Source organism: Triturus cristatus, chromosome 3_2, assembly GCF_964204655.1.
Source record: "Triturus cristatus chromosome 3_2, aTriCri1.1, whole genome shotgun sequence".
Classification (NCBI taxonomy): Eukaryota; Metazoa; Chordata; class Amphibia; order Caudata; family Salamandridae; genus Triturus; species Triturus cristatus.
Window position 1 is genome coordinate 823,018,410 of NC_140584.1, and position 25,756 is coordinate 823,044,165.

General features: G+C 42.3%; 2 protein-coding genes across 3 annotated transcripts in view; one reads left to right on the forward strand and one right to left on the reverse strand.

The window, feature by feature from the left end:
* The window catches only part of LOC146858226 (queuosine 5'-phosphate N-glycosylase/hydrolase-like), a 244,336-nt gene extending 233,870 nt beyond the window's left edge, over nt 1-10,466 (reverse strand). Inside the window, exons 1-2 of one of the 2 annotated variants that reach the window (XM_085649030.1) lie at nt 10,354-10,418; nt 759-799 (exon numbers count right to left, since the gene is read on the reverse strand). The gene's annotated coding sequence lies outside the window, so the exon portion shown is untranslated. Of the gene's footprint in view, nt 1-758; nt 800-10,353 lie in introns of both variants that reach the window. The other variant, XM_085649031.1, reaches the window with a different exon arrangement.
* A 31-nt stretch (nt 10,467-10,497) lies between these two features.
* The window catches only part of ORC2 (origin recognition complex subunit 2), a 286,663-nt gene continuing 271,404 nt past the window's right edge, over nt 10,498-25,756 (forward strand). The window contains exons 1-2 of the mRNA XM_085649029.1: nt 10,498-10,802; nt 22,783-22,886. Coding sequence (XP_085505155.1) covers nt 22,793-22,886 — 94 coding nt within the window. The 5' untranslated portion in view covers nt 10,498-10,802; nt 22,783-22,792. The remainder of the gene's footprint in view (nt 10,803-22,782; nt 22,887-25,756) is intronic.

Genomic DNA, 25,756 nt, shown 5'->3' on the forward strand with positions numbered 1-25,756 from the left:
GTTTCAGCCAATATGTTCCAATTCCACTGGCTTGCTTCAGGACCAGTGGCTCAGGGTGAGTTTTGCCCAGAGCTAGGGTTATCTATGCATACACGCTAAGGTGTGCGGAGTTGCAGAGAGTGCGTAACTTACGAAATTCACCATCAGTTTAAAATGTTTTCTGCAAGAGAAAAGGAGACACATGGTGGTTGGCAGCATCCATGGGCAAAAGGCAGTGGTGACCAAATGTCAATGCATGCACCCCAAGCACAGTGCTGTTCGTTTACAAACTAATTAAGTTGTGAGATTTTTGATCGCATTGTCTGACATGCAGTCTATATAACGTCTGAAATCTATAACGTCCTTGCTTGTCTTGAATTACCCTGAATTTTACAGTGGACACAGGTCAAATGTTCATATTGAAGATATGAGCACACCAAATGTGCCGACAGGCGACCAAATAGCCCATTTATTTTTATCAAATTTCCACACAACAATGTACAGACAAGTCGAACTTTCAAGCAGGAAAAAACAAGGCTAACATGTGATCAAACCACTAAGGGTTCCCAGTATGTACGTCAATCATAAGTGTGAGAGATTTTAGTACCCCCTACTTAAGATACAAAGATTTTTCCTAACATGGATCCCGGTGGGAGGCGGTGCCTGTTGTCAAACTCGATTAGCGTAAACAAGGAAATGTCAGAGAAACAAGGGTATTAGTTGCCCTACGATTATTTAGTAAAGGTGGTAGGCCAAGCGGTTGGTCCTTTGGTACTCACTGCGTCAAGGTCAGCCGCCTGCCTGATTACCTGGAGGTCGTCTCTTCCATGAATATAAAAGAAAAAAAAAGTTAGAGGCAATTACAATGAAATAGCTTGAAGGAAGGAACGAAAAATGCAAATAAGAACAGCAATAAGGACGGTTAAAAGGAAGTAGGATGAAACGTATGCCCAAAAGAAGAATAAAAAGAAGGAGAGAAGAACCGAAAAGGAAAAAATTAGAGAGGGAAGAAAAGAATGTAACTTGTAAAAAGGGATAGCATGAAGAAACATCGAAATAAAAATAGGAGGAGATAAAGGAAAGCTGAAAATAGAAAGACATATTGGAAAGATGAAATGAGAGGTCAGGGGAACGAAAGAAAATAAAGAATTGGCAAATGGAAGGAATTCATGAAGAAAGGGGATGGGAGAAGGGGCAAAGGAAGAACAGGAGATGAACAAGCCTGAGAGAATGGGACTAAGGAAAGATGTAAACAAGGAAGAAGGATTAAACATGAACATAAAGAAGGACAGAAAGTTCAAAAGACACCTGAAAGAAGAATGGACAGAACAAAAGGAAGTTGGAAAAACAGCATGAGAGGAAAATAAAAAGTGAGGAAAGAAATAGAAAGTCAGAAAGAAAAATGGAGAAAAAAAGGGAATACAAAGAAAGAAAGAAGTCAATGTTAGTAAATGTGCAGTGTTTGTCCACATTATTTTCACATCATGCTGTAAAATGCATAATTCTGAAGCTTTTTCCTTTGGGCAGCAATGCACACTATCTCTTTAATAGAAAGGGTCGAGATGCCTCACTTTGCTAGAACATTTCGTTCCATGTGGCTCAAAGTAGCGGGTGTTTGATTTTTCTGGCTGCTCCCTTGCCATGTTCTATTTCTTCTGGTTCACACCTGGTGCCGTTCATCACTCTACGTGGGGGCCCCCTCTGTTCACTCTACGTGGGGGCCCCCTCTGTCCCTATCTTCTTATTGCGGCTTTTCACTGATCCAGAAGCGTAGCGCCTCTAAAGGTCTTTGTGCCTTCTCATTCCTGTGCTGCTTCTGGGGGATATCTATCTACTCTCCTGCTTCCTTACTCCGAATGTCTTCTACTCTGGAACTGTGGTCGAAGTGGGGGGGAAAAAGTAGGGGGAACTGTGGGTGGAGAATCAGAGGGCGGGAATATCCCGTGGATTGGGTCAGTGGGCTGAGTCACAAGTGTGGCAGAAAGAGCAAAATATCAATCATATGTGTGTAAATCACTGTATAGGAAATGTTACATAAGGCAAAGGACTACAAGGTGTAGGAGTCACATGACAAGCATACTAGTAAGCAGCATAGTTTAATAGTGATTGGTCCGGAGAAACACAAACTCAGCATTTAAAATGTAATACCAAGGTTGGGGGTTATCTTTAATAATCAGAATTGATTTCTACCCAAATGAACCCTTTTTTGCAACATTAGGATAATCAAAGACTTGGGGGAAAAAAACATAACGCTCTAATTTATACCTTGCAGTTTGCATGCAGCTCTTACATGACAGTTAATAGCTCACTGTTCTATGTTACGATTTGAACATATTAACTGCAAGTAACAATCGGGTCTCTCTGACAAAAGTAGTAACCCACTGACCTATTTACATTATGTGCACTTTGTGATCTGCATGGTACATGTTCTTAGCAGCAGGCGCATTAAACCTCTGCGCTTCCTTTCCATGAGTCCACTAGACAAAACACCTTCTCTCTCTAAGAACATTAATCACTGGAGTGATCATGGCATTTTTATTGTTGCCTAAAAGTGTTGGGAGGACAGGAAGGAGGCAGCAAGTGCTTTTATAACCAGATTATACTTGCAAACACAACGCCCCAACTTGAAGTCAGCATCAGACGTGGTCCGTGTAGGTAACAGCGGTGTGGCCGGGTAAGGGGGGGATTTCAAGGGACGATGCCGAGGGAAAAATAATTATTTATTTAATTTTCCCTCTACATCGTCCCTCAAAATCCCCCCTTACCCGGCCCCTCTGTCCCACCGCTGTTACCTGCACGGACCGTGGCTGGTCAGCACCTGGTGCAGTCGCACTGCCCTAGAGCCACCCTGCTCAAGGGTCCTGTGACCTCAGTGACAGAGTCACTGTCACTCTATGGTGTGCTGCTTCATAGGCCTGCCCGCAAGACTGGAGGTGAATTTCAGAATGAATTGTGGCGGACAGGCCTTCAAGGTTAACCCACACTTGCCACTGCTCGGGTCCACCTGCTGGTGCTAACACACAAAGGCTTTTAAGATCTTGCGGGGCCTTCTAAGGTCAAGCATGGGAATGTGCTCCCTCAAGGGGAGTGGTCTGGTGGACTGGTCATGAAGGCTGAACCTGGTTCCCCAGTACCAAATTCAGCAGCTCTGACCATAGTGCCACATTGTCGCCCCCAATGAACACCATACTGCCCCACTGAGAGAAACTTGCACTGTACTGACCCGCTATAAACTCCTGGATGTGACTCGATTCAAATTCCGCACTAAACAAGAGCAATATGCTGCCTAAAAAAATTTAACAACATCCTAGAAAAAGCAAACACTCATAATGAATGAAAGTTTAAGTAAAGCATGTGAAATGTAAGCAGGAACAACATGGTTACCTTTTTCTTTTTACATTCAGAAATTAGTGAGTGCTTTTGCCTGAAAAGTTAAGGTCCATGACTACAGGGCCCAGAAGGGACCTGTTTCAATGCCCATTGCTTATATCCTTACAAAACATAAGCAGTATGGATTAAAAAGATCACATTCGTGAACACACAGCTGCTGTACACATTTTGTTTTCCAATTCACTCCTCAAGCAGGTTTTTCAGTACCTCCAAGAATAGTGCACTTTCCCACCCAGGAAAAGCAATGTTGTTCAAAGAGAGACGAGAAAACAAAAGTAGCGTTTCACTGGCAAACACTAAAGTGGCGCTAATGTGTTTAGGTGTGAATAATCTGGCCACCTTGCAACCACTCTGTCTTGCTTTCGTTAGTTAGTTTTCATATTTTGAGTGTCTTATTTCTCTCCATCCCGAGGCTGCACTTAGAAATTGAAAAAATGTCAGAAAAAGACGTTTCCAGCAAAAGTGCTTTTCTTTTTTTAGATCCATTTCACAGGGGAGCAAATAAACGAAAGGAGGAAAGAGAAGGTGATACCGGTTTCTTGAAGTCTTGGTTTTCACTAAATGAGGAGGAGCGAGACAGAAAGAGAAGGAAGAGGGGGAACAAAGAGAGGGGGTGGGGGGGGAGGCAGCTGCCCGAGGTTAGGAGAACTGGACACTGTCCTTGTTTTCTCTGGGCACGAAGGAAAAGAGTCCTTTTCCTTCTCTGCCCGTTCCACCCGTGCCCAAAAGATAAGCCTTAACTATCGGCCTTGGTGATTTCTGCCGTCCGGGAGGCATGTTTAAAATAAGAAAGTAGGGGAACGGACTCTATGAATTAAAGAAGTAGGGGCACGCCATGCCCTGCCGATCCCGCCCACTTCGACCACTACTCTGGAAGCTATATAAGGGGGGGGGGGGGGGGCGGGGGAATGAGATCCTCCCGCTGCAGCACTCCTGCGAGTTCAGGAGAGAGGGACTCTTTTTAATCACCTTTGCTGGGCTCTTTGTAGAATATGTCTCTTTACATCGCGAGCAAATACCACGCGGTAGGTTACAACGCGGACGCTACATCGTCCGCGTTACCACGCATGGCTTTACATCGCAAGTCGTTTCTACGACTTGCACTAGATGGCGCGCTGGACTTAGGAATAGTATAAATTACTGTTTTTACTCCAGTTAGCGCAACAGCAGGGAATGTGTTGGATTTAAAATCCAACACATTCCCTGGTGTTGCGCACCACCTAGTGCAAGTTGTTGAAACGACTTGCGATCTAATGCCATGCGTGGTAACAACGTGGACGATGTAACGTCCGCGTTGTAACCTACCCGTGTGGTATTACCCACGTTGAAACCGCTGTTTGTCCTCTTCGTAGGCCCGATGCCGCAGGGGGAACTTCCACGGGACCCCCTTTATGCAGAGGCCTTGTGGGGCCGGCCGCCTCCTATTGTGCACAACCAAGACCTGCTTTCTCCTTCAGTCTTGTTCTGAGGACCCCAACATGAAAGGACTTGTCTCTTTAAACACCTTGGCTGCACCCAGCATTGGGAGACCACATTTATATAGCTCCTCTCCCCGAGAGAGGATGGATGTCCAGTTTTCACATACACATTTTTCTAGTGCACAGTGCCTCCTGCTGTTCCATTTTCATGCAACTGGATCTCTTTCATTAGCACACTGCTTGGGAGTATATGTTGAGGTATTTTCGTCGAATCGGCGTCGAATGACAGGAGCTTGATGATTATCAGCAGGGAGCTACACTAGCGTGCGGCCATTATGCACACCATTCAGCCATGTTCCCTTGACTGCTTCCACTCTAAGAGCTCTGCTGTCCGCCCATTGGTAGATCTATAAAACAAGCATTTTCAATGCAATAGGTCTCGCATTTGCGAAATTAAGCTATTGGCATTGTAAATGACAATGCTATTTATTTATATATTTTCAAAACCAACACATAGATAAAAGGTTTGTCATTTACAATGCCAGTAGCTCAAAGTCTCGCAAATGCGAGACCTATTGCATTGCCAATGCTTTTTTTTTTTTTTATTCAATACTGCGTGTCATTTTCCCACAGGTCTGAGAACGTTGCTGCCTGCTCCATGTGCCGGAGCCCGAAATTATTACGTGAGAGTTTGTAGCAAGACAGCCAGAGCTGTCCTCTGTAGGATTGGGAGTTCAAGTTCTTCTCAATTCCCCCGAGCTTCAAGAAACATAGAAATGAACGTGACCTTGTGTAATGTAACTTGAGCTCCTGTAAAGCGATCTTCAAGTTGAGCCCGCGCTCTGTAAAACTGCAAAAAATAAAGTAAAACTGCAAAAAAATAAAGTCTAACATGAGCATGCCGTTCGTGGTGTGGCTCGCAATGTTTGCAATGTGCATTTTTAAGCAGGTTTTTCGGCTTAAGACACAATGCTGCACGGTGAGAACAATGCTTGTAACACGATATGTGCTACGCGGGGACGCACGCCCTTGTCTTTTTTGTGCAGTAACACAATGTTTTGCGTTGTGTAACTGTTGCTCGCCTGGCAGTCCCAGCCAATCAGAAAGAGCAAAATAATAAAAAAAAATTTAAAAAATCTTAAAAGAAGAGTTGTCCGTACCTACGGGCTTCGGCACATTCTCACCGTATCCTGAAGTGACGAATGTGCGTGGGGACGTGTCCAAGAGAAAGGCCGAGATTGTTTTTCTCCGACAGCGTGGCTACAGAAGAAGCCACTGCAGACTGCTGGAAAAACAAGGAAGTGGCGGTTCACACGCCCCTTCCCTGCAGCTACCGCTGTCTGGGACACCAATGTAACAAGCAAAAAATGTGACTACCCAATAATTAAAGGGCACTGGATAACGCCGCGAGTAAATGATCCAGTCCAGTTGGGTGGGGCCAAAAGGAGACAGGGCGGTAACAAGGAGGGACTAAAAAGCTTTGTTCACAATAGAAAGACAGCCTTTAGCATTAGCTATGACGCAAGCCAATGGGAAGAAGGAGCGAGGCTTAAAGCACCCTTCTGAAAGCTGCTCAATTACAAAAAGCCTCGCAGAGCGAGCAGCACATGCTGCTGCAACGCAGGTCTGCAAGACCTAAAAAAGTATACATCTTCACCAGCATACTAGTGGGAAAACTACCTACGCAAGTTCTGTGCCTCTCTGAAACACTGATTAGGAAGAGGCAATCTGACTGAGGCGCACCACATAAAAAACTGGTCCATACAGCATTGCGGTTGTTTTATTATCAGCAGCAAATCTTCCAAAGTTCCTGTCAGTGCAATTTGATATCTACTGCTCTTCCCTTCCCCACAACCCACACATTCTTCAGGCCTTCCAGAAATCTTCCAGCGAGCTAGCTGCTCTACCCAAGACAGTCCTTCTCATGTGTCCCTCGCCGGGCGTCTTTCACATTTAATCCGTGAACAGCTCCCTGATCAGAGCCACTGTTAGAGGTAGAGACTCAGAAAGGTCTAAATCCTGGCGCTACCTTGACTTCAGCAAAAGTAAACCACTTTTTAGAAAGTCATTCTTGGAGCATAGCTACCAAAGTTCTGTATTGAATTTAATTAGATGCCTGATAAATATTCCAACAGCTTATGTATGTTCTCTGTTACTGCTCCCAGAGCCGTCCCAGGAAAAAAGTGACTTCTACTAAGAAGTGGGCCTTTTACAAAACAAACTACTCCAACCTATGTAGGGCAGGCCAATCTCAAAATCTGGTATGTTCTGCTTTTTACGCATGAAGCACCACAACCTTATGGGCTTCAATGCACTATGTAGGGGAATCTTAACAAATGTTGAAAGCAGGTCTTTCGAGGTCAAAATGGTTTACTTTGATCTGTGCTGTGTGCAGTTTGTGGATGGCATACATAATTCAGCTTTGTGCAGAACAAGGAGAACATGCTGTTGTGGCTCATTCCTCGGTTCTTCCTCAGTTCCAACCGCAGAACTGTGCCCTAATAGGTTTGTGGTAAAAGCTATCATCATGGTCCTTGGGAGGTATGCGTGCTTGCTCTTGCAACAGTGCTTTTGGGTGCACTGAGCATGATAGAACGAAGGAAGGAAATACATGTCCTATCAGACCTCATAATCATGGCTCATCACAATCTATAAATGAAGATCACACCCTGCTGATTGTGTTCAGTATTCTGCTGACACCAACAGGGTTCCAATTGCAGTCCTGAGCATGCTTTGCTTTTAAAGTCACCCAAGTGGGTGGTGTAAAGCTAAACTGCAGCCCACAAACAACAGCTGACCTTTATTCTAGTGGTGCATTCTCCTCCGCCGTATTACTGCGGCCTTATTAAATAGTCCGGAAAGTCAATCAGCATTAACCAATGTTACAATGTCTGAGGGGTCAGAGCACATGCAGCGGGGGCTCTTAAGCAGTTTTCTATTTGCCAGTGTAACAAAAAAACGTAATTAAATTTTTTTTTAAACTGAGTGAGGCAGGGGCACGCAGAAGAAAACAGCAGATTCTTACACTCGTCATTTCTGGAATTCGTAATTCATCTATCTAGAAATCACTGAACACTTATGGTAGACATTATAACTACTAGGCCTTGCGAAAACACTGCTGCATGAACTCTTACTACAGGATAGACTCTGAAGTAGTCGGCACTTCTCTACATGACGAGTTCCGCTTTTTATAGGAGTTCTGGGCAGATCAGTGAATGATGACTTCATTAAAACAATAGCCAGATAGGAACAAGTGGGGAGCCCAGAGATCTTCCCCCTGGTTAAACGTTTAACTGATGTTAGTTCCAGTCGAAAGACTTGCAGAAATGTTATATACTTCTGCAGCCTGTGTCTCCGATTCGGAAACTGGATTTGATCTAGAGTTTCCTTTCAAATCTAGTATTTTCTGCAAGACTGCAAATAATCACAAATGAGAGATGGTCAAACACACGGGTAAAAAAAACAACGAACATTTGTGATTGTAAGTGCAGATATTTATTGTTAACATTTGTCAGGCCACTTAATATAAATAAAGAAGGTCTGAGTAAAAAAAAAAAGACAATCGAACTACGGTCAAAATGTTATTTATTTGGGTCAAAATATTGAAACCTAAAGGATTCGGTATGAGTAGTTCTGTTACTGCAGCTTTAGAAAGATGGCTTTATTTATACCTATACATCAGGTACCCAAGTTTCCTACAAGCAATACTCGAAAAAGTATTTATGAAATGTAATTGCAATGCCCTCGTACAAAGCTAAAATGATACTCTGAGGACAACACAGCAACAGAACGCCGCATCATGAAAGTGCCTGCCCAGTTGGGCAGTAATTGTAATCGTTTATATGTCTCACCGCGGTCTTAATTTGGGTAAAGAGCTGTTTCTATTTAGTAGCACAAGAGTGGACACTTCTGGTCAAAGTTAAGGATATCAGGGCAAAGGTGACTGCAAAAGACAAAATAAAGTGTAATACCAACATCCACTCAAGGATCCTTTCTCGTTTTAGTCACCCATAATCCTTTTGTATTTAAACCATTATTTTAATTAGCATTTTAATAAAACCAGTATAGCCGCAAACATGTTTTTTAATCACATAGCATGGTTACAATATGTTGAACTTACCAGCTACATGTATTATCAGAAAAAAAAGAGAAACAGCCAAACAAATAATAAACGTTTATCAGGTCTGATCCACCGTCAAGTTATTTTTCTCTTCGAGTTTGGTTAATTTCTCAACAGAGCAAACACAAGGAGATGATGGACAGAGTGCTAACACTTTCAGACACTCACCCCCAGATATGGGTTGAATCCATCATCGTTCTTTAGCTAACTTCGCCACCTCAGTTCAGAAAGGCTAGCTTGAATCCAGTGGCAAAGAGAGCAAGGGACCCACCAATTTGGCGAACAAAGCGAACACAAGGAAATGTACAGTTGCAATTAATTATTTTGGGCAATTTTTTTTGCCGATTTTAGTTTATCTGTAAAGTAGCTGGTTTTCACATTATATATCAACTCTCTATATTTTGAAATCATTCATCTCATTTAAAGACCGGGCAACAGGAGAGCTTCAAAAAACGCACGATTGTGCCCTCTCCGTTCTGCCCTTCAATTAATCTTATCCTCTACTTCGTTTCCCTCCTCTGCATGCCTCCTCCGACGGTAGTCTACGCTGAATCGCATATCTGTCTGCCTTAATATCTGTTATTGTATGTGTATACATTGCCAGCACCTCATTTCATAGATCACGTCTCCTTCTTGGAAACTGTGCAAGTGCAAACTAATATCACCCAATCTCCTGTATCCTATTTGTTCAGCCCACCAAAGACTGCAGGTAGTCACGAACGCAAACTATTCCATACCCATTACATCAGCGCATTTCAGCAGCGAGCGTTACCTCACAAAGATATATTTTAGGCTAAAGATATAGCCATTACTATATCTCGGTGGGTTGGTAGAAATCTGTGGCAACCTGAAGCGTACAAATTCCCACCACGATGTGGCCAAATTTAAGCTTACAGAGATCTTGTTGTTTTGGACACTTACATGCATAAACCGCGCCTCCGATAAAGGATTCTTAGATGTCATTAAACCACTCACCTTTAAAGACCCCCACCCCCAATTAGCTTTGTAAGGTAAACAAAATAAAGCATTTAGCGACTTTGGGGATTATATGCTACTCTGACCTCCGCCTCCACTAAAAAAAATCCGTATTCCTAGATTTTTGCCCTGAGGTGTGCCCTCAGGGAAGCACTTCAAACATATACCTATAATTTATGTTGTTTGCAGCAAGTACTACACAGAAACACACACTCCGAAAAACAGGAGTTAAATTTCGAAATGGTTGAATAACTGTCGGTGGTATATCACACCCACGCAGCATGTTCGTAATAAAAAGGAGCACATGGTGCAGTTACAACCGAATGCCGTTAGGATGTATTGATACTCGCACCACCTCTGACATACAAAAAGCGTTGAACGGTAGCGGACATACTATTCGCCAATTAGCCGTCAGCCAGAGCAGAGAGTATGCTTCACAACCCAACGCAAGCGAACACCATGAATACCCACCGATCCTGTCAGCCGCTTTACAAACTACGGAGTTCAGACCAGGTTTTCCTAGTGGGCTTCTTCGATTGGGGAGCAGTGCTGTGCTTCTTACGTTAGACGCATGCGCATGGACTACCACACGTGCTTGAGAGGCAGAAGCAATTCGTTGTAGAAACATCGGCCCAACAGAGCGAGCGAGCTTACACTCACTTTCCCTTCCGGATTGACAGGGCAAGGATCTGGGAGGCTGGACCTTCTTTTCGGGGCGGTCTATTTTTCTCATAAATCGAGAGCCTTTATTAGGGAGGAAGAGCCATCAAGATCCCTTTGAAAAAACGGAAGCTACCCCCCCACCCCATCACTCAACAAAAAAGTTAAACTGGTGAATGCCCCCCTCCCCCCCCCCCTCTTTGACGTCAGTTAAAGTTGAATACGAAGCAGAGGCAATCGAACTGATCTGGCGGGAGGAGGTAAGGTTCGTGCCTGGGACACGCAGGCATTCGGTCTCGTTCTAGGAGCTTTTGCCAACAGCGGCATCCCCGTTACTTGGTTACACAGGGTGAATGTAACTCCTCCAAACTCAGGATAGAGATTTCCAGTTTTTCCCAGTCAATAAAGTTGCTATTGTTTATCTTTTCTGCGTGATTCATAATTCATCACACAATTTTAAGTGAATGGACAAATTCGCTGCCCATTCATAGGCCGAGATCAAGTATCAGGCATACCCAGTGCTGTAAATTGTGAAAATAATCAAGTGATCCCCCTAAATTCGGGGGACAAGGGGTGGCCGAGTAGAGAGGGGATGAAGTTATGAGGAAGAGTCACGCGGCGAGAGTCGCAGTCAACTCGCCTATGTGTTTTTTAAAGTCTATGCTCTAAAGAACCTGACCAGCTCAAATGTGTTCATGCTCTTGCTGGAGAAATACGTGTGCAGTCTAATCAGTCACTCACGAGTTCTGTGCAAACTACAATGCGTAAGTAAATAGGCGGTCAAGCACAGAGTACACTAGGCAACCCTAAATTACTGGGGGAGCAATGCCAAGGTAGCCCCCCTCAGGAGACTATTAGGATAACGTACACGAGTACGAGCTAGATTCTGCAGTGGGTTCCATTTCCACTCACATGGGGGCATATTATCAAGAAACGGCGTTAAGATTATCGCCGCTCTAGCGGCAGAAAACTGCCGCTAAAGCGGCGATAATGGGCTTGATAATATGCCCTTGAGAATTCCCATAGAAGCCCATGTTCTGGTGTCAACATGGGCTTCTATTGGAATTCTCTGTGGCATATTATCAAGCCCATTATCGCTGCTTTAGCGGCAGTTTTCGGCCGCTAAAGTGGCGATAATGTTAACGCCGTGCTTGATAATATGCCCCTTAGGGAGTAGCCTCAGGTACACTACACCCTAACCAAAAAACAATAATTCCACAGTTGTGTCTGCAGCCAAGGGCACAAGAAATACACTTTATATCAGTTAGTGTATGTGTATCTCAATAATAGTGACCACACAGGACCAAGGCCACTTCTTTGTTGTTTCACAAATCCGTTAGACACTTTTTTTGATAGGTCTTAAAATGGGTATTCTCATCCGATTTCTAATTAAACCTCTGTTCTAACCTATGACTGCGTCTTGCCTCAAACATCTGATGTTAAAAGTTGCTTTTTTTCAGACAGGGATTTCAGTCAGGCACTAATGTTACACCAGACATGCCTGCAGGTAAAAGAAAGACATGCCTGCAGGTAAATGAAGGATTAAGGGTTTTACATTCTGATCTAATGCGTATTCCAAAACGTGGTTTATTTTACCATATCCTTCAAATAATTGGACTGTCATTGAAATTTGCAAATTCACAATCTGCAGCAGAATGGGCGGTGCCTGCTTTAAACTGGGGTGGCGTAGTGGGCAAAAGAACGATGGATTTAACCCAGATCTCTTGACTGGGGGAGAATGTCTGCATTGTCAGCATTCCGTCCATCATTTGTTTGTTGTAACGCTTTTCGCCCTAAGTGGGATGGGTATTCCCAGACGTGGGACCCGTGCTCACTACGCCACTGGAGTCAAGCTATCCTGGCTGATGACGGCTGATAGCCAGAAACCGGTCCTAGGATGCTTGATTCCGGTCCAGGGAAGACATGGCTTGGCAGTTCGGGCTGGACTGTTCCCATGAGGCACAGGGTCAAGACTGATTTGCATATGGCCATGTCTAAACTGGGGTGGCGTAGTGGGCAAAAGAACGATGGATTTAACCCAGATCTCTTGACTGGGGGAGAATGTCTGCATTGTCAGCATTCCGTCCATCATTTGTTTGTTTTAGATGCCTGACAGCATTTTATTCCAATCCAATATTTATTAAGTGCTAAATACTCCAGAACAGAGCATCTATCTGAAGATAAAGAAATTATTTTAAGTTCATTTGTCTCTAATCTCTCAAATTCTCCTGAAGTTTCTCATCCGTCCTTGGTTTTGCCACGTTATGTAGAATATCTGCCAAGTTTTCATATTGTTTAGGTGTGACATTTCCATAGTTTCAGTGCACTTGAGTGACATTGAACAGTAAAATGTGTGACACGTAAAGTGACACTTTCTGGCAAGTAAATCCAAGAATGATGTGCATGGAAAGGGACAAATATCAGAAATGACACCCTTTTGATTAATGAGAAGCTTTAACAATATCGTGACATTGCTATAAAACCCCTGGGATGGAAGGTTACCCCTGGCTTTATAATGAACACTAAATCTGCAGCCTATGTTATACTGTGCGTCATACAATTTTGAAGCAATGTGCATATTCACAGTGCTTTCAGTCGCATTCTGGGATCTCGTATTACCATAATACAGAAGTCACAATCCACCACTGCACCAACTCGGACAAAATTCAGTGATTGCATGAACCAATTGTAGGTTTCGTAACAATGTAAAAGAATGCATTTCACATCCAATGCGTTAAACTTGCTAGGTCAGTGCTTCACCACTTGGGCTGTGTGTTCTTTGGCCAGGCTGGCCTGGAGGGGTACGTGCTGCACCAGCAGGCAGTGGTTGAAAGTGTGTCTGAACCAAAGTCGGACTGGCCCATAGGGCAATCAGACGGTACCTGACGGCCTGCTTTGTCAGGTCATTGTGTGCACTGTTTTCTTTTTGGGTTGTTTGTGGACCTGATTTGTGGTCTGCTTGGCCGATTTTCACTGTTGGTTTCCCTGTTATTAAAACAAACATTGCCTGCAGTAAGCTCAGATTCACACACTTCCCCATTCCTTGCAATACACTTGCACAACGTGTCTTTACAAGTTGAAACCTGCCACAATTTGCAAACATGACTCTGGTCACTTTTTAAATTAATTTATGCACTAATAGGGGCACCTTTATCTCTTTTATTTTGGTGCCCAGCCTATTTTCAGCCCTAGTCTGACTCTGGTCTGAGTGGAGAGTCACAAGGCAGCTTGATCTCTCTGTGAAGTGTTAATTATCCGGTTTCTGTGGGCAGGAAAGAGTACAGAGTAGATAAACCCTCAGGCCCATGTATGCCCTCAAAAACACACACCCACAGCATCTCGATCTCATATAAGCAATGAAATAATATGATAACTGCACCTCTGTGGTCTGCACTCACAACAAGGAAACAGTACCCACACAGGATCACAAAACAAAGGCAACGCCCTTCCACCCTAAAATGCGTAGCTTGTTACACATGTAGCTAAGTGCTACAGTGTCCCACATAGCGGTAGTAAGTGCTATTTAAATGCTGCAATAGAATACACACGTTGAACATTGCTGATTTTTTCTCCTCATTCCTGTGTTATTCTAGGATTGCAAAACAAAGAGCTTCTTTTGGGAAGTTACAAAGACTTATTAGTAAGTTCTGTAAAAATATCTGACCGTTTTACAGTTCATGCATATCTTTTCCATAAAGATCTTCAAAAAGTCAAACAGGTTCCTCCAAACCATAGTTTACCAAGTAAGCCCTTGTATAGGGCCACACTATATGGTCTATTATGACAGACCTTGGTGTAAACCCACTGATTATACAAGACTTCTCTTAAGCAACCATTAACCACTTCTTAAACTCACTTTTACATTTAATCCAGCACTGTAAATATGTATGCATGTGGAATTTGTGTGCACTGTTAGGTCTTTTAACAATTCACCTGATTAGCTCAGCCATTGCCTCCTCAAAATCAGCTTAACCTCTTATCCACTCATAATTGCCCCCTCATCTCCTCATAGCCCGTTGATAGAATCTCTGCTTTGCCCATTCGTCATCAGCATAGCATCATCATCAGCTGAGCCTTGGCATAAATCAGCATTGTCATGAGTCTTTGTCATCAACTCAGACCTGTTGCATTAGCTACAGCTCTGCAGTACCCCAGTGTTGGCACGTCAGTGTGTCACGGTTGAGTCCCTTTGTGGACCAGCTCAGCATTTCACTTGTCTTCACTTTGTGTAAATGTTTACTTGCTCATTATGGCAAGAGTGCCTCAAGTCTGTCAATGTCTTCATAGCGAGGAAGTGTTTGTTCGCAAACACCCATTGATACAAGTCATTCTTAATCTTTTTTGCTCCTAATCGGGCCCACACTGTGTTTGGAATACATATTTTTTGAAGATTGTTAACATTTGAGATATTTTGCACAACAGGCCACAACTAAACAATGTTCGGTCTTCCAAATGTTTGCATACTTTATGGTTTGAAGGTTCCTCCTCTCCGTTCGATAATTATTTCATCTGTATCATCGCTTTTCCTTGTGAAGCTTTTCACGGCGTTTTAAGGCCGCCTTCACAGTGCGGACCCTGACCCTCCGGGCTCTTCCTGCCTGTAGATTTGCTGTGTCAGCCGTTTGTAGAAGACCATGCCAACTGCTTCATTATGCCTAGTTGTCTGAGGTCAGGCAGTGCTGGACGCATAGCCTGAGACCCGAATCAGAGTAGCAGTTTCTGTGGAGTTTAGGTGTCCTTAATTGCCATTTGAGTGTAAGGCGTGAAACAAGATAGTATTTTTTCTGGATAGCTCAGGTCCACAGAGCCTCTTTTGTGATCAAGACAGCGTCCTGCTGTCGAAACGCGTCATGCCGAGCACTTGCTGTGTGAAATGTAGCTGTTCGTGGATGCAATAAACCTGCACATTAAACCTTAAAGGCACGTTGTGGTCCGTACCTGCTAAATGCCGAAATAAGCGTGTCAGGATCGTGTATCTTCATAGCCTCTTTTTATTATACAACTTTATTAGCAGTTTAATCAGTCCATGATTCTCATAGAGAACTCTTAGCCATTGATCATAACCAAAGCTAATGAGCGCGTGGCTCCCTCCTATTGGAACAACCCTGAATGCCTGCTTATTAATGAGGGCAAAGCAGGTAAAAAGTCATCATCTGCACTTATAGTCCGAGCGTCAGTACCTGCAGTATAGCATTGTATTTCATGTTGTGTTAAGCTGTAGTTGAGCTAAAAAGATTAATATGGTCGTATTTGAGTACATAGTTTCATTTAGGTTTTACTACAGCATGCTTGTCATCTGCCTCTTGTGGTTGGAAGGTTTGCCATATATAGAAATAGCCTCTATGGTTTGGAGTCACACATGGCTGTTTCACTCTTCAAGAAGCCACATCGAGAAAAATACCATAATTGAGTTTCTCCCCTGCGCTTGTGGCATCATGGAATTTTCGCCAACATATGTGGTGGGCATTGGCTGTGTGCCCCTTCAATTGCGGCTTTATTTTCAGTATGTACGTGTCAGTTGTCATGGATATGCTGTGCTATTCTCCCAACGTGATAGGGACATTTAAATTACGGTTAGTGAAAGATGGCGGATTTTTTGGGGTTTTTTTTTTTGCACAATTTGTTTATGCTGCCACAAATGGCAGCAGACTGCTCGCCTTGGTTGGGTGGCTGGACTGTCATCATTTCTGGCTGTGCCAAAACAGGCAGATTGATCAAGGAGCTAGAGGGACATACCACTTCTACCACAATCAAGACATTTTGTTTACATACAAGGGGGCTTAGGGCCCGCCCATTGTTTACTATTGGTTGGGTTCATAGCCAGTCTTATTTACTGGCTTCTGTTCTGTCAGGTTGTGCCTTCTTCACTTAGGCTTCACTTTGGTTTTGTGTTTCCCCCGTCCCAGGAGCATGGACCAAGTACAGCTTAATTTTTTTGGGAGTGTCCTTCAACTGCTTCCACCTCAGCCTACTTTTTTCTTCCACTTGCAGCACTTTGTAGGAGTGTATGTATTTTAGGTTGTCGTTTTCTTGGTAGTGCTGTGCACTGTTGCATCACTACTCGTTTCGCATGTTCATTCTGTTATACTTTTCATCCTCTCCCCTTCTACTCTATGATGCAGCCTAACAAAACCAGCAGGCCACAGGTTTTTAGTGTCGCTTTTAACAATGATTTCAAAATACATGAATTGCTTTGTTCTATTGCGATTAAGTAAAAACTCATTTAGTTTCTAACAAAGTGTTTTTAGTACATGTTTCATGATTTATAGGATGTCTTTAACATGATCTAAGTGTTTTATGCACACAACAGTGTATGTTTTAAATTGGTTTATGTTAGTACAATTATGTTTATGGATAGAATGTTCTAGCGTGAAAATAACGTAAAGCACTTTTTTTGCTTTGCCTCTCTTATTACGTTTTCTCCTGTAGCTTAATGTGTACATTGTAACAAAGATTACAATACCATAATATACAGTGCTAGCCCATACCATATCATACTAAACAATGACAGACCCAACTATACAATCACAAGCCATACCAAACCCTACTATAAAATGACAGACCATACCATAGCATACAATGACAGGTCATAGCATACTATAATATACAATAACAGACCATGCCATATTATTCAATAACAAGTAACACTATACACTAGAGTTACTATACAATGATCGACCATACCATACAATGCTATACTTTACAGTGACCGGCCACACCATATCATTTTATACAATGATAAGCCATAACATACTATACAATGAAAAGCCACACAATACTATAAAATGACAGGCCATACCATAGCATACAATGACAGACCATACTATACAATGTCAAGCCATATCATACCATACTATGCAAAGACAGGCTATACCAAACCATACAATGATGGACCGTGCCACAACATACCATACCGTACTATACAATGAGAGGCCATACTATACTATACAATGACAGTCCAAACCAAACTATACAATGACAGACCATAACATAATATACAATACTGTACAATGACGAGCCATGCCATAGTTTATAATGACATACCATACTATACAAAAATAGGCCATACCGTACTATACAATACTAAACAAAGACAGGCCATACCATACTATGTGCTGTCAGGCATACCAGACATTGACATGCCATACCATATTATACAATAACAGGCCATACCATGCTATAGCATACTATACAATCCAAGGCCATATCATACAGTGACAGATCATACGATAATGTCCAAAGACAGGCTCTACCATATCATACTATACAATTGACAGGCCATACTATACTATGCAATGATATATCCGACTATACAATGACAGGCGGTACCATACCATACTATACAATGACAGGCCATACCATACTATACAATAAAAGGCCATATCACCCCATACAATTCTATACAGTGACAGGCCACATCATAGTCCTACTGTATCATACTATACAATGGCAGACCATACCACACTATAAAATGACACGCCATGCCATACCATATTATGCAATGACAGGACATGCCTTACTATGCTATACAATGACATACCATACAATGAGAAGCCATACAATGTTCTGCAATGACCACTCATAACAAATTATATTGCACAACCCAATGACAGGCCATACCATACAATGAGAGGCCGCACCACACCATACTATACAATGATAGGCCATTCCATAGGCAAACCGTACCATACCACAAGGCCTCAAAAAATCATAAACACTTTACCAGACCCGCAGGTCTAGTGATTTGAATGATCTGCTTGACCTAACTATAATGCTTTTGACCCATAAACTGGTCTCAAATTGTGTGATCCTTGGCAAATATTTAATTTCACAGAGCCCTCTTTGTCTTCATTTTCACAGATGGGAGCACCTTCAAATGTGTGAGTTCAGCATGCCTGGCGTACAAAAAATCTCTTTTGTTTGATTTAATATGCTAAACATTTGCTTCAAGCATATTCTGAATCTAACCCACATATAGGTTAAACATGACCCTTGATTTGCCTATTAGTTCTCTAACAGCATTGTCATCAAGGTAGGTGCAGGAATGTTTCTCAGAAAAACTCTTACTCTTAATAAATATATTAATGGAGCATGATGTATCACACTTCCTATACCCTTGTACAATTGTCAGTTCATTTTACAACATTTTCCAACTTTGCAGTCAGAGAAAGAAAAGTAAATGCCTATCTCCAGGATAAAATAGGCAACAATTTGGAAGAAGACATAAGCTCGTATTTGACCACTTACTTTGGTTACACAGCGAATTGTGACAAGGTAAAAACAAGATTTAAAGGCATCTTTGTTGCTCATTCACTTTCTGTACGTACAGAACATGTGTTCTTTGCCAGCTCCAGCATTCTTACCCGGGGAGTGAGTGAGTAGTGTTTGATTGTACTATGCGATGACAGGCCGTACAATACCATACTATACAATGACAGGCCGTACCATACTATACAATGACAGGCCATACCATACAATGACAGGCCGTACCATACCATAATATACAATGACAGACCATTTTATAACACACTATAAAGTGACAGAATATACCATACTATACAGTGACATACCATACTATGGCATGCTATACAAAGAAAGGCAATACCATAGTAGCATACAAACACTATACAATGAAAAGCAATATCATACTATACAATGACAGGCCATACCATACTACCATGCATACAATGACAGGCCAGGCCATATCACATAATGACAGTCCATAACATATCATACTTTACAATGACAGGCCATATCATATGTTACAATCATATTATAATATATATATATTACGATATATAATAACCCTTTTGTACAAAAGTTGTAAAACCTGGCTAAAAGAAATTGACAAAGTCAATAGATATCTCATAGCTGATACCTATTGACTTTGGCAATGCTTGTTGATAGAAGTCAGTTATCTTGTTCTCCTATATGTGGCCCCATGACTCAGTTGATAACTAGCATTGGGAAAGCCAGTAAGTCTCGCCTTTATAATGCGCGTGCCAAATTATTGGCTTGGCCAATGCTTGTTTGTAGAGCATGATTTTTAAAAGTGTTTTTTAAAGTAAAGCATTAAAAAATCACGATATTGAATTAATAGCAAACCACAATCTTAATGTATCTCAGAACCGCACACTGAATGAATTTTTGTCAATCTTTATACATGGCATGGTTATTTTTCAAATACTTTTCAATTAGTCAACTCCAAACACAATTTAGAAAGATTAATGCAGCATCAGAATTTAAAAGAGAATGTTTGCCAAGGACTAATACGTTTCACAGGACTCCGAATTGAAACTAATTAAAAGAGCTATTTGGTTGTCTGCAGTAGCCCAGGAAGCAGATTTATCTGCCTCCTAGAGAAGAAATCTCACCTTTCAGTCATTCTAAGTACACCTTCTTCCTCAGACCCCAGATGTGTGAGTGACACATCCAACCCACTCCACAGCATTATAAAAGGATTTGTGTGTGAAGGCCTCTTCTTTCATGCAATCTGTGGAACTCCGGAGATAAAGCAAACCCCCCTTAAAGTCTGCTTTGGATGATATTGTGGCAAAACATGTACATGTTGCTATTAGGGCTCGGGAACAACACTGAGTAGGAGGTGGGGGAGGAGGGGCAGGGTTGGGTATTTGAGGGTGGAACTGAAAGTGAGGTAGACAGCTAGAAAACACATGCACTCTCAGAAAACTTTAGTTAATTGAATGTAGGCAGTAGAAGCCGCACACGCAAAAGGATGGTAGAGAGGCTATGTTCTTGGGCGGGGCAAATAAAAGATGAGGATGTCGAACCATGAATAAAAGGCAAGTAAATTAGAGTAATAATGAAGCCAACCAATGCAAAGGCTGTAAGCCTATTGTAAGGTTTTGGCATGGTCCACAAGGGGACTTTCCCATCCAGACGGCTAAATGGTGTCTGGCCTACGAGAACTAAAAAGTTATATGTCCTCATTTGTAGCTATTAGTTTTACGTAGCACTTTTTTCAACAATGGCACTATATTCATACATGGCACAGTTTCTGGAAAAACTAGGTTGTGCTACTATGGATGGCAACAAGTTTCAGTGTAAATATAAATGTGCTGTGTTCACCAAATAGTCCATCGTTAGCTTCATACTTTGTAGATTTTAACAATTTTTTTTTCTAGGACAAAGGTAAAAATATATAAAAAAACGGCATTGCAAAGCTGTGGCAGGTACTATTAGAAAGTTAACTGTCATCTTCAGTTGTTGATTTCTGTAATTAGTCACTTATACTGGAGACGCTATTCCCAGATAAAGAGGACATTTTTGTCTGCAGCAGATAACAATATTAAATACTTAAATGTAATTCAAAGACAGTGGATAACATGATTCCTTTCTCATTATTGTTTTTCAATTTAAGTGCTAACCCAAATTTAAGTTCACACTACTGCCATTTTTAGGTATTGTCTAAGACTGCTTGCCTGCGCTGTTGCAAGCAAGAGATGTATACAATAAGGGGTTTGGAGCCCACCTATTGCTTACCATTCGTTGGCTTCATTGTCACTCCTATTTGCTGCCTCCTAATTGCCTAGTGCATGTCGGCATCACTTCCCTACTTTCATGTGGTGCATGGACCAAGTACTGATTGCTTCATCTTGCTAATTGTCCTTCTGCTCGCACTGTGATTAAGATCCTATTTTGTTCTGCCCCTGTCGTCCGTGCTGCTTTTTCCCCTCCCACACCTCCCTTGCTTGTGCTGCTTCTTCCTCTCCCACCCCTGCCCATGTTGCTTCTTCCCCTCTAACCCCCTGCCTGTATTTCTTCTACCCCTTGTACGTGTTACTGCTTCCCTCTCCCAACCTCACCCTTGCTTGTGCTGCTTCTTTCTCTCCCGCCCCCACCTGTGTTGCTTCTTCCCCTCCCACCCTTGCCTGTTACTGATTCCCATCTCAACTTGTTACTGCTTCCCTCTTCCAACCCCACCCATATCCGTGTTGCTTCTTATTGTCTCCCACCCTCCCGTTGTCTGTGTTGTTTCTTCCATCCCACCCTCCCTTTGTCTATATTGCTTCGTCCCTCCCACCCCCCTGTTGTTCGTGTTACTCATTCCCTCTGGCCCATATTTCTTGTTGCACGTTCCCTTTGACTATCTTTCATTGATTGTTACTCCTTGTCTCCCCGTTTCCCCCGGTTATTAATGTTGCCCACTTGCCGTATGATAAAACAAGCATTGGCATAGCCAATAGGCCTCGCCTTTGGGACCTTATAAGTGTTTAGCCATGTAACAGTTGCATAACTAAATACTTATAAGGTCCCAAAAGCGAGACCTATTGGCTATGCAAAGCGGCCGTGCGGCCGCGAAAGTGATCGCGATCAAACATCAAAGCGGCCGTGCGGCCGCAAAAGTGAAAGTAATCTAGGCTGGCCTGGTAGCACTTTTTGGAGCCCTCTCAATAAGTCTCGCCAGACCTGCGCATGCGCTGGGTCAGGCGAGACCTAAAAAAAGAGTTCTGATATGGCCAGCGCTGGTTGCATCTTAGCACTTTTTAGGTCTCGCCTGACCCAGCGCATGCGCTGGTCTGGTGAGACATTTTGTGAGGGCTCCAAAAAGTGCTATCAGGCCAGCCTAGAGCTACAGTGCATGTGCGCGGGCGCGCACGTGCATCACGCTTACCGCGATTACTTTCACTTTCGTGATGATGTTTGATTGCAATCACTTTCGCTTTCGCTTTGATGTTCTCTGTGAGGCTTCAATAGATTGCAGCAGTTAAAATAAGCATTGGCATAGCCAATAGGTCTCGCTTTTGGGACCTTATACGTGTTTAGTTATGCAACTGTTGCATGGCTAAACACTTATAAGGTCCCAAAGGCGAGACCTATTGGCTATGCCAATGCTTGTTTGTAACTTTTAGTCATGCTGTACAGCAGCCGCCCAGTTCTAAAACATGGCTAAAAGACATCGGCAAAGCCAATCACACTTGCATATGTAAGAGCTATTTCTTTCCCAGCGCTTGTTTCTAAAGCTTCAGTATTTCAACCGGCCTCTCAGACTACAGAAGTCACACATATGATTTAATCTCTTTTAAATGTATGTTTTATGTTGCATCTCTTTTTAAGGTGCCTGTCTTTAGGCATACATAATAAATATAAAATGTAATATGCTTTTCTGCAGCTTTGGTACGAGGGGTCACATAATGTGCTTTTCCTATCCAGAGAATTTAGTCACACTTTCTGCATACTTCAGTGGCCCTGAATGCATTGGTTTGTCTCTCTCCATAGGGACCTGGTTATGAGTAGGCAGAGAAGACTCGAGAACGAGGAATTCCATGTTCAGTTTGTGGGCGATGAAGATGTTTTGGAACATATCATCGAAAAGCAAGAAGGTAATGGTGAATACATTAAGTGACCATCATTTCAAAACATTTTGTTCTATTTAAAAATATGTAAGTGATTGATTATTTCTAACTTTTGTTCTCTTTTTTTTTATTTTATAAGTCCCCTCTTACTGGGGTAGTGGTGAGTGGGGGTCTGAATGCGTGCTGTGTCAGCCCACAGGTTTGTTTGCACATTAGAGGAATGAGGGCTCCCTGAATGCATGTTTTCCATTGGTCCTCTAGAGAGCAGTGCGGTGTCCTCTGTTAGGATAAGTGTAGTGGGATCCCCTTGATGGTGGTGGTGACTAAGTGCCTAAATCTGTGTAGAGGGTGTTCTGGTTTGATAAGAGACTTTAGACCAAGTAATAGAGCCGCTAAGGTTCCCTTGCTGCCTCAAAACAGTCTTGAGGAGAGGCCCCAGTTTGGAGGGCCTTATCTTCCTCTTTTATCCCCTTCGCCATGAGGTTGTACCAATTCCAAGGTTGTAAGAGAACAGAAGAGCGGCTTGTGAATTAGTTACCTAGGGACGTATCGAATGCCACTTCTGTAAAACTCTAGAGTTGCGCGGGTGGTCCAACACAGCGGCAGACCAGAGAGGAGGATATTAACTAGGAAGCATGTCTCAAGCCATAAAACAGAACGCTGAGGTTTCCACTGGTCAGGCACTGGTAGAGCTCTCCCGTTCATATGTACAGCTTGCGCGGTTCCGGTTCTCCAAATTGGGATAAAGTAGGACTGCCTACTCTGTACCAGAGTGTACCAAGGGCTTTATTATCTTTCTTTCCCCCTTTTTACATTTTAACAGGTTTTTTATTTGTTGTGGGCTGTATTATAAAACAAACCCCCTCAAACTGCATTTCATAATTTCCATCGAAGAGGGTGAAGAAAGACAGATTCACTGCCTATCTTCTCCATCCTCTACAATAATTAATAACCAAATTGCCCCATAATGAAACAGTTCATTAGTATGCAAAGAATGATTTACCTTCCATGCACTCACTAGCGAGGGTAAATTTGTTGCTCTTAGTTGGTGTAATTGTTCAATTATTTTAGAATTGTCTGTTTCTCCCTCGATGTGCCAATATACATAATTTATAATTAAACTCTCTCTCTCGCTCCCTCTCCCCCTCTCTCCTCCCTCTACCCTTCACCCCCCCATAGGAAGAGCGTTTTTTGGTATGCTAATAATATTGGCGCCAATTCACAACTCTCCACAAAACCTCCCCCCCGCAAAAAAAAAGGTAATCCGCCTCTGCTCCTTCATGTACAGTGTTTTAGGTAGATCTGTCAAGCAAGAATTAGTGACCCCATTGCCCCAAGATGAAACTGTTTATTAGTATGCAAAGAATGATTGACCTTCCATACACTCACTATCAGGGGTACATTTGTTGCTCTTAGTTGGTGTAATTATTCAATCATTCATGCTTTTAGTGAGTTGGTGGAAATCCGTTCAGTAGTTTTTGATAAATGAAGGTTCAAATTATTTGTATATCTGGATGGTTGGGTTCATGGGAAGATTGCGAGAATCTTGCGATCACGCAAGTTAAAAAATTGAGGGATCTAATTTGCTGAGTGGGCTTTTTTTCACCTGTCAGCTGGCACACTCCAGCAGGAGCGAGAGTTTGCCACAAACACCTGCAGGATCTCATGCTCTGATTGGCCAGAGCAATATGAAGAGAAATGTTATGGCCGTCATTTGAAATGTCTTAATTTCCTGAAAATTAAGAAATTAAAAGAGATAAGGGGAAGGGTAGGGGTATCCTGACCGCCTAGAACTTGTGGTTGGTTCCAGAGAGAAAAATTGAGAGAAAGCAAACATTTTTGGAGGGGTTTTTAGAAATCCCGCAGGAGCCAGCGACGACCCCTAGACTCCCGAAGGAGCACAAGGGCCAAGAGTCGCACAGGATTGAAAAAATAATAAAAAATAATAATTGCTGCTTCTGTGGCCAATTAATGGCATTTGGCAACATGCAGGGAAAAGGGGTGAGTTAGGGCTGGGTGCCATGTGGGTGGGAGGGAGGTTGAATGCAGGACCTGGCCGCGAGTTATAGCTATTTGGAGTAATTATAATTCTAACTTGCGGCCTCGCCATGCACTGATTATGACCTCAAATATTACAACACTCGTGACTTGTTCCATGACATCATTGATAACATTACTGATAACAACAGAACTGACATCAATGACGACAACACTGTGCGTGGCGGGGACATAAGTTATAGTTACTTTAAATAATTATAACTGTAAAATGTTGTTTTATTTTGTTTAAAACGTTACATTTAAACTGACATTTTAACCCAACTATAATGCTGCTTTAACCTTTAGTTTTTTCAGTGAATTTCTGAGTTTTTTTTAATGCAAGATATTATTACCATACCTAACTATAACGTCACTTTAATCTTCTTTTTTTTCAGTGACTATCTGTATATACACATATATATGTATATATTTGTGTAAACTTATTCATTTTTGTAAACATATATGAAACTATTTTTTTAAAATATTTAATTTAAATTAATTGTACTTAAATTTAAGTTTGGATTACAATTCAGATAAACCCACATTCCTTTTTAAATACTAAATTGTACACTGTGTAAATATTTACATAAGTATATATTTAAATTTTGTATATTTATATTATCTACTGGCGGTCGCCAGTAGATAGTTATAGTTAGGACCTATTTTCCATAGGAAATCCGCAACATTCTATTCCCAATAAGTCTGGCGCCGATTGACGAATCTTTTCCAAACTTTTGGCCAGCCCCGCTCCGCTCCTACCCTGAAAGTTTTGTGGTGATTCGTCAAGCGGGGGCCGAGAAAAAAGGGGGTCCCAAAACGCGTATTCCCCATGAAATTTCCCATAGGATCTGTTGTTGCAG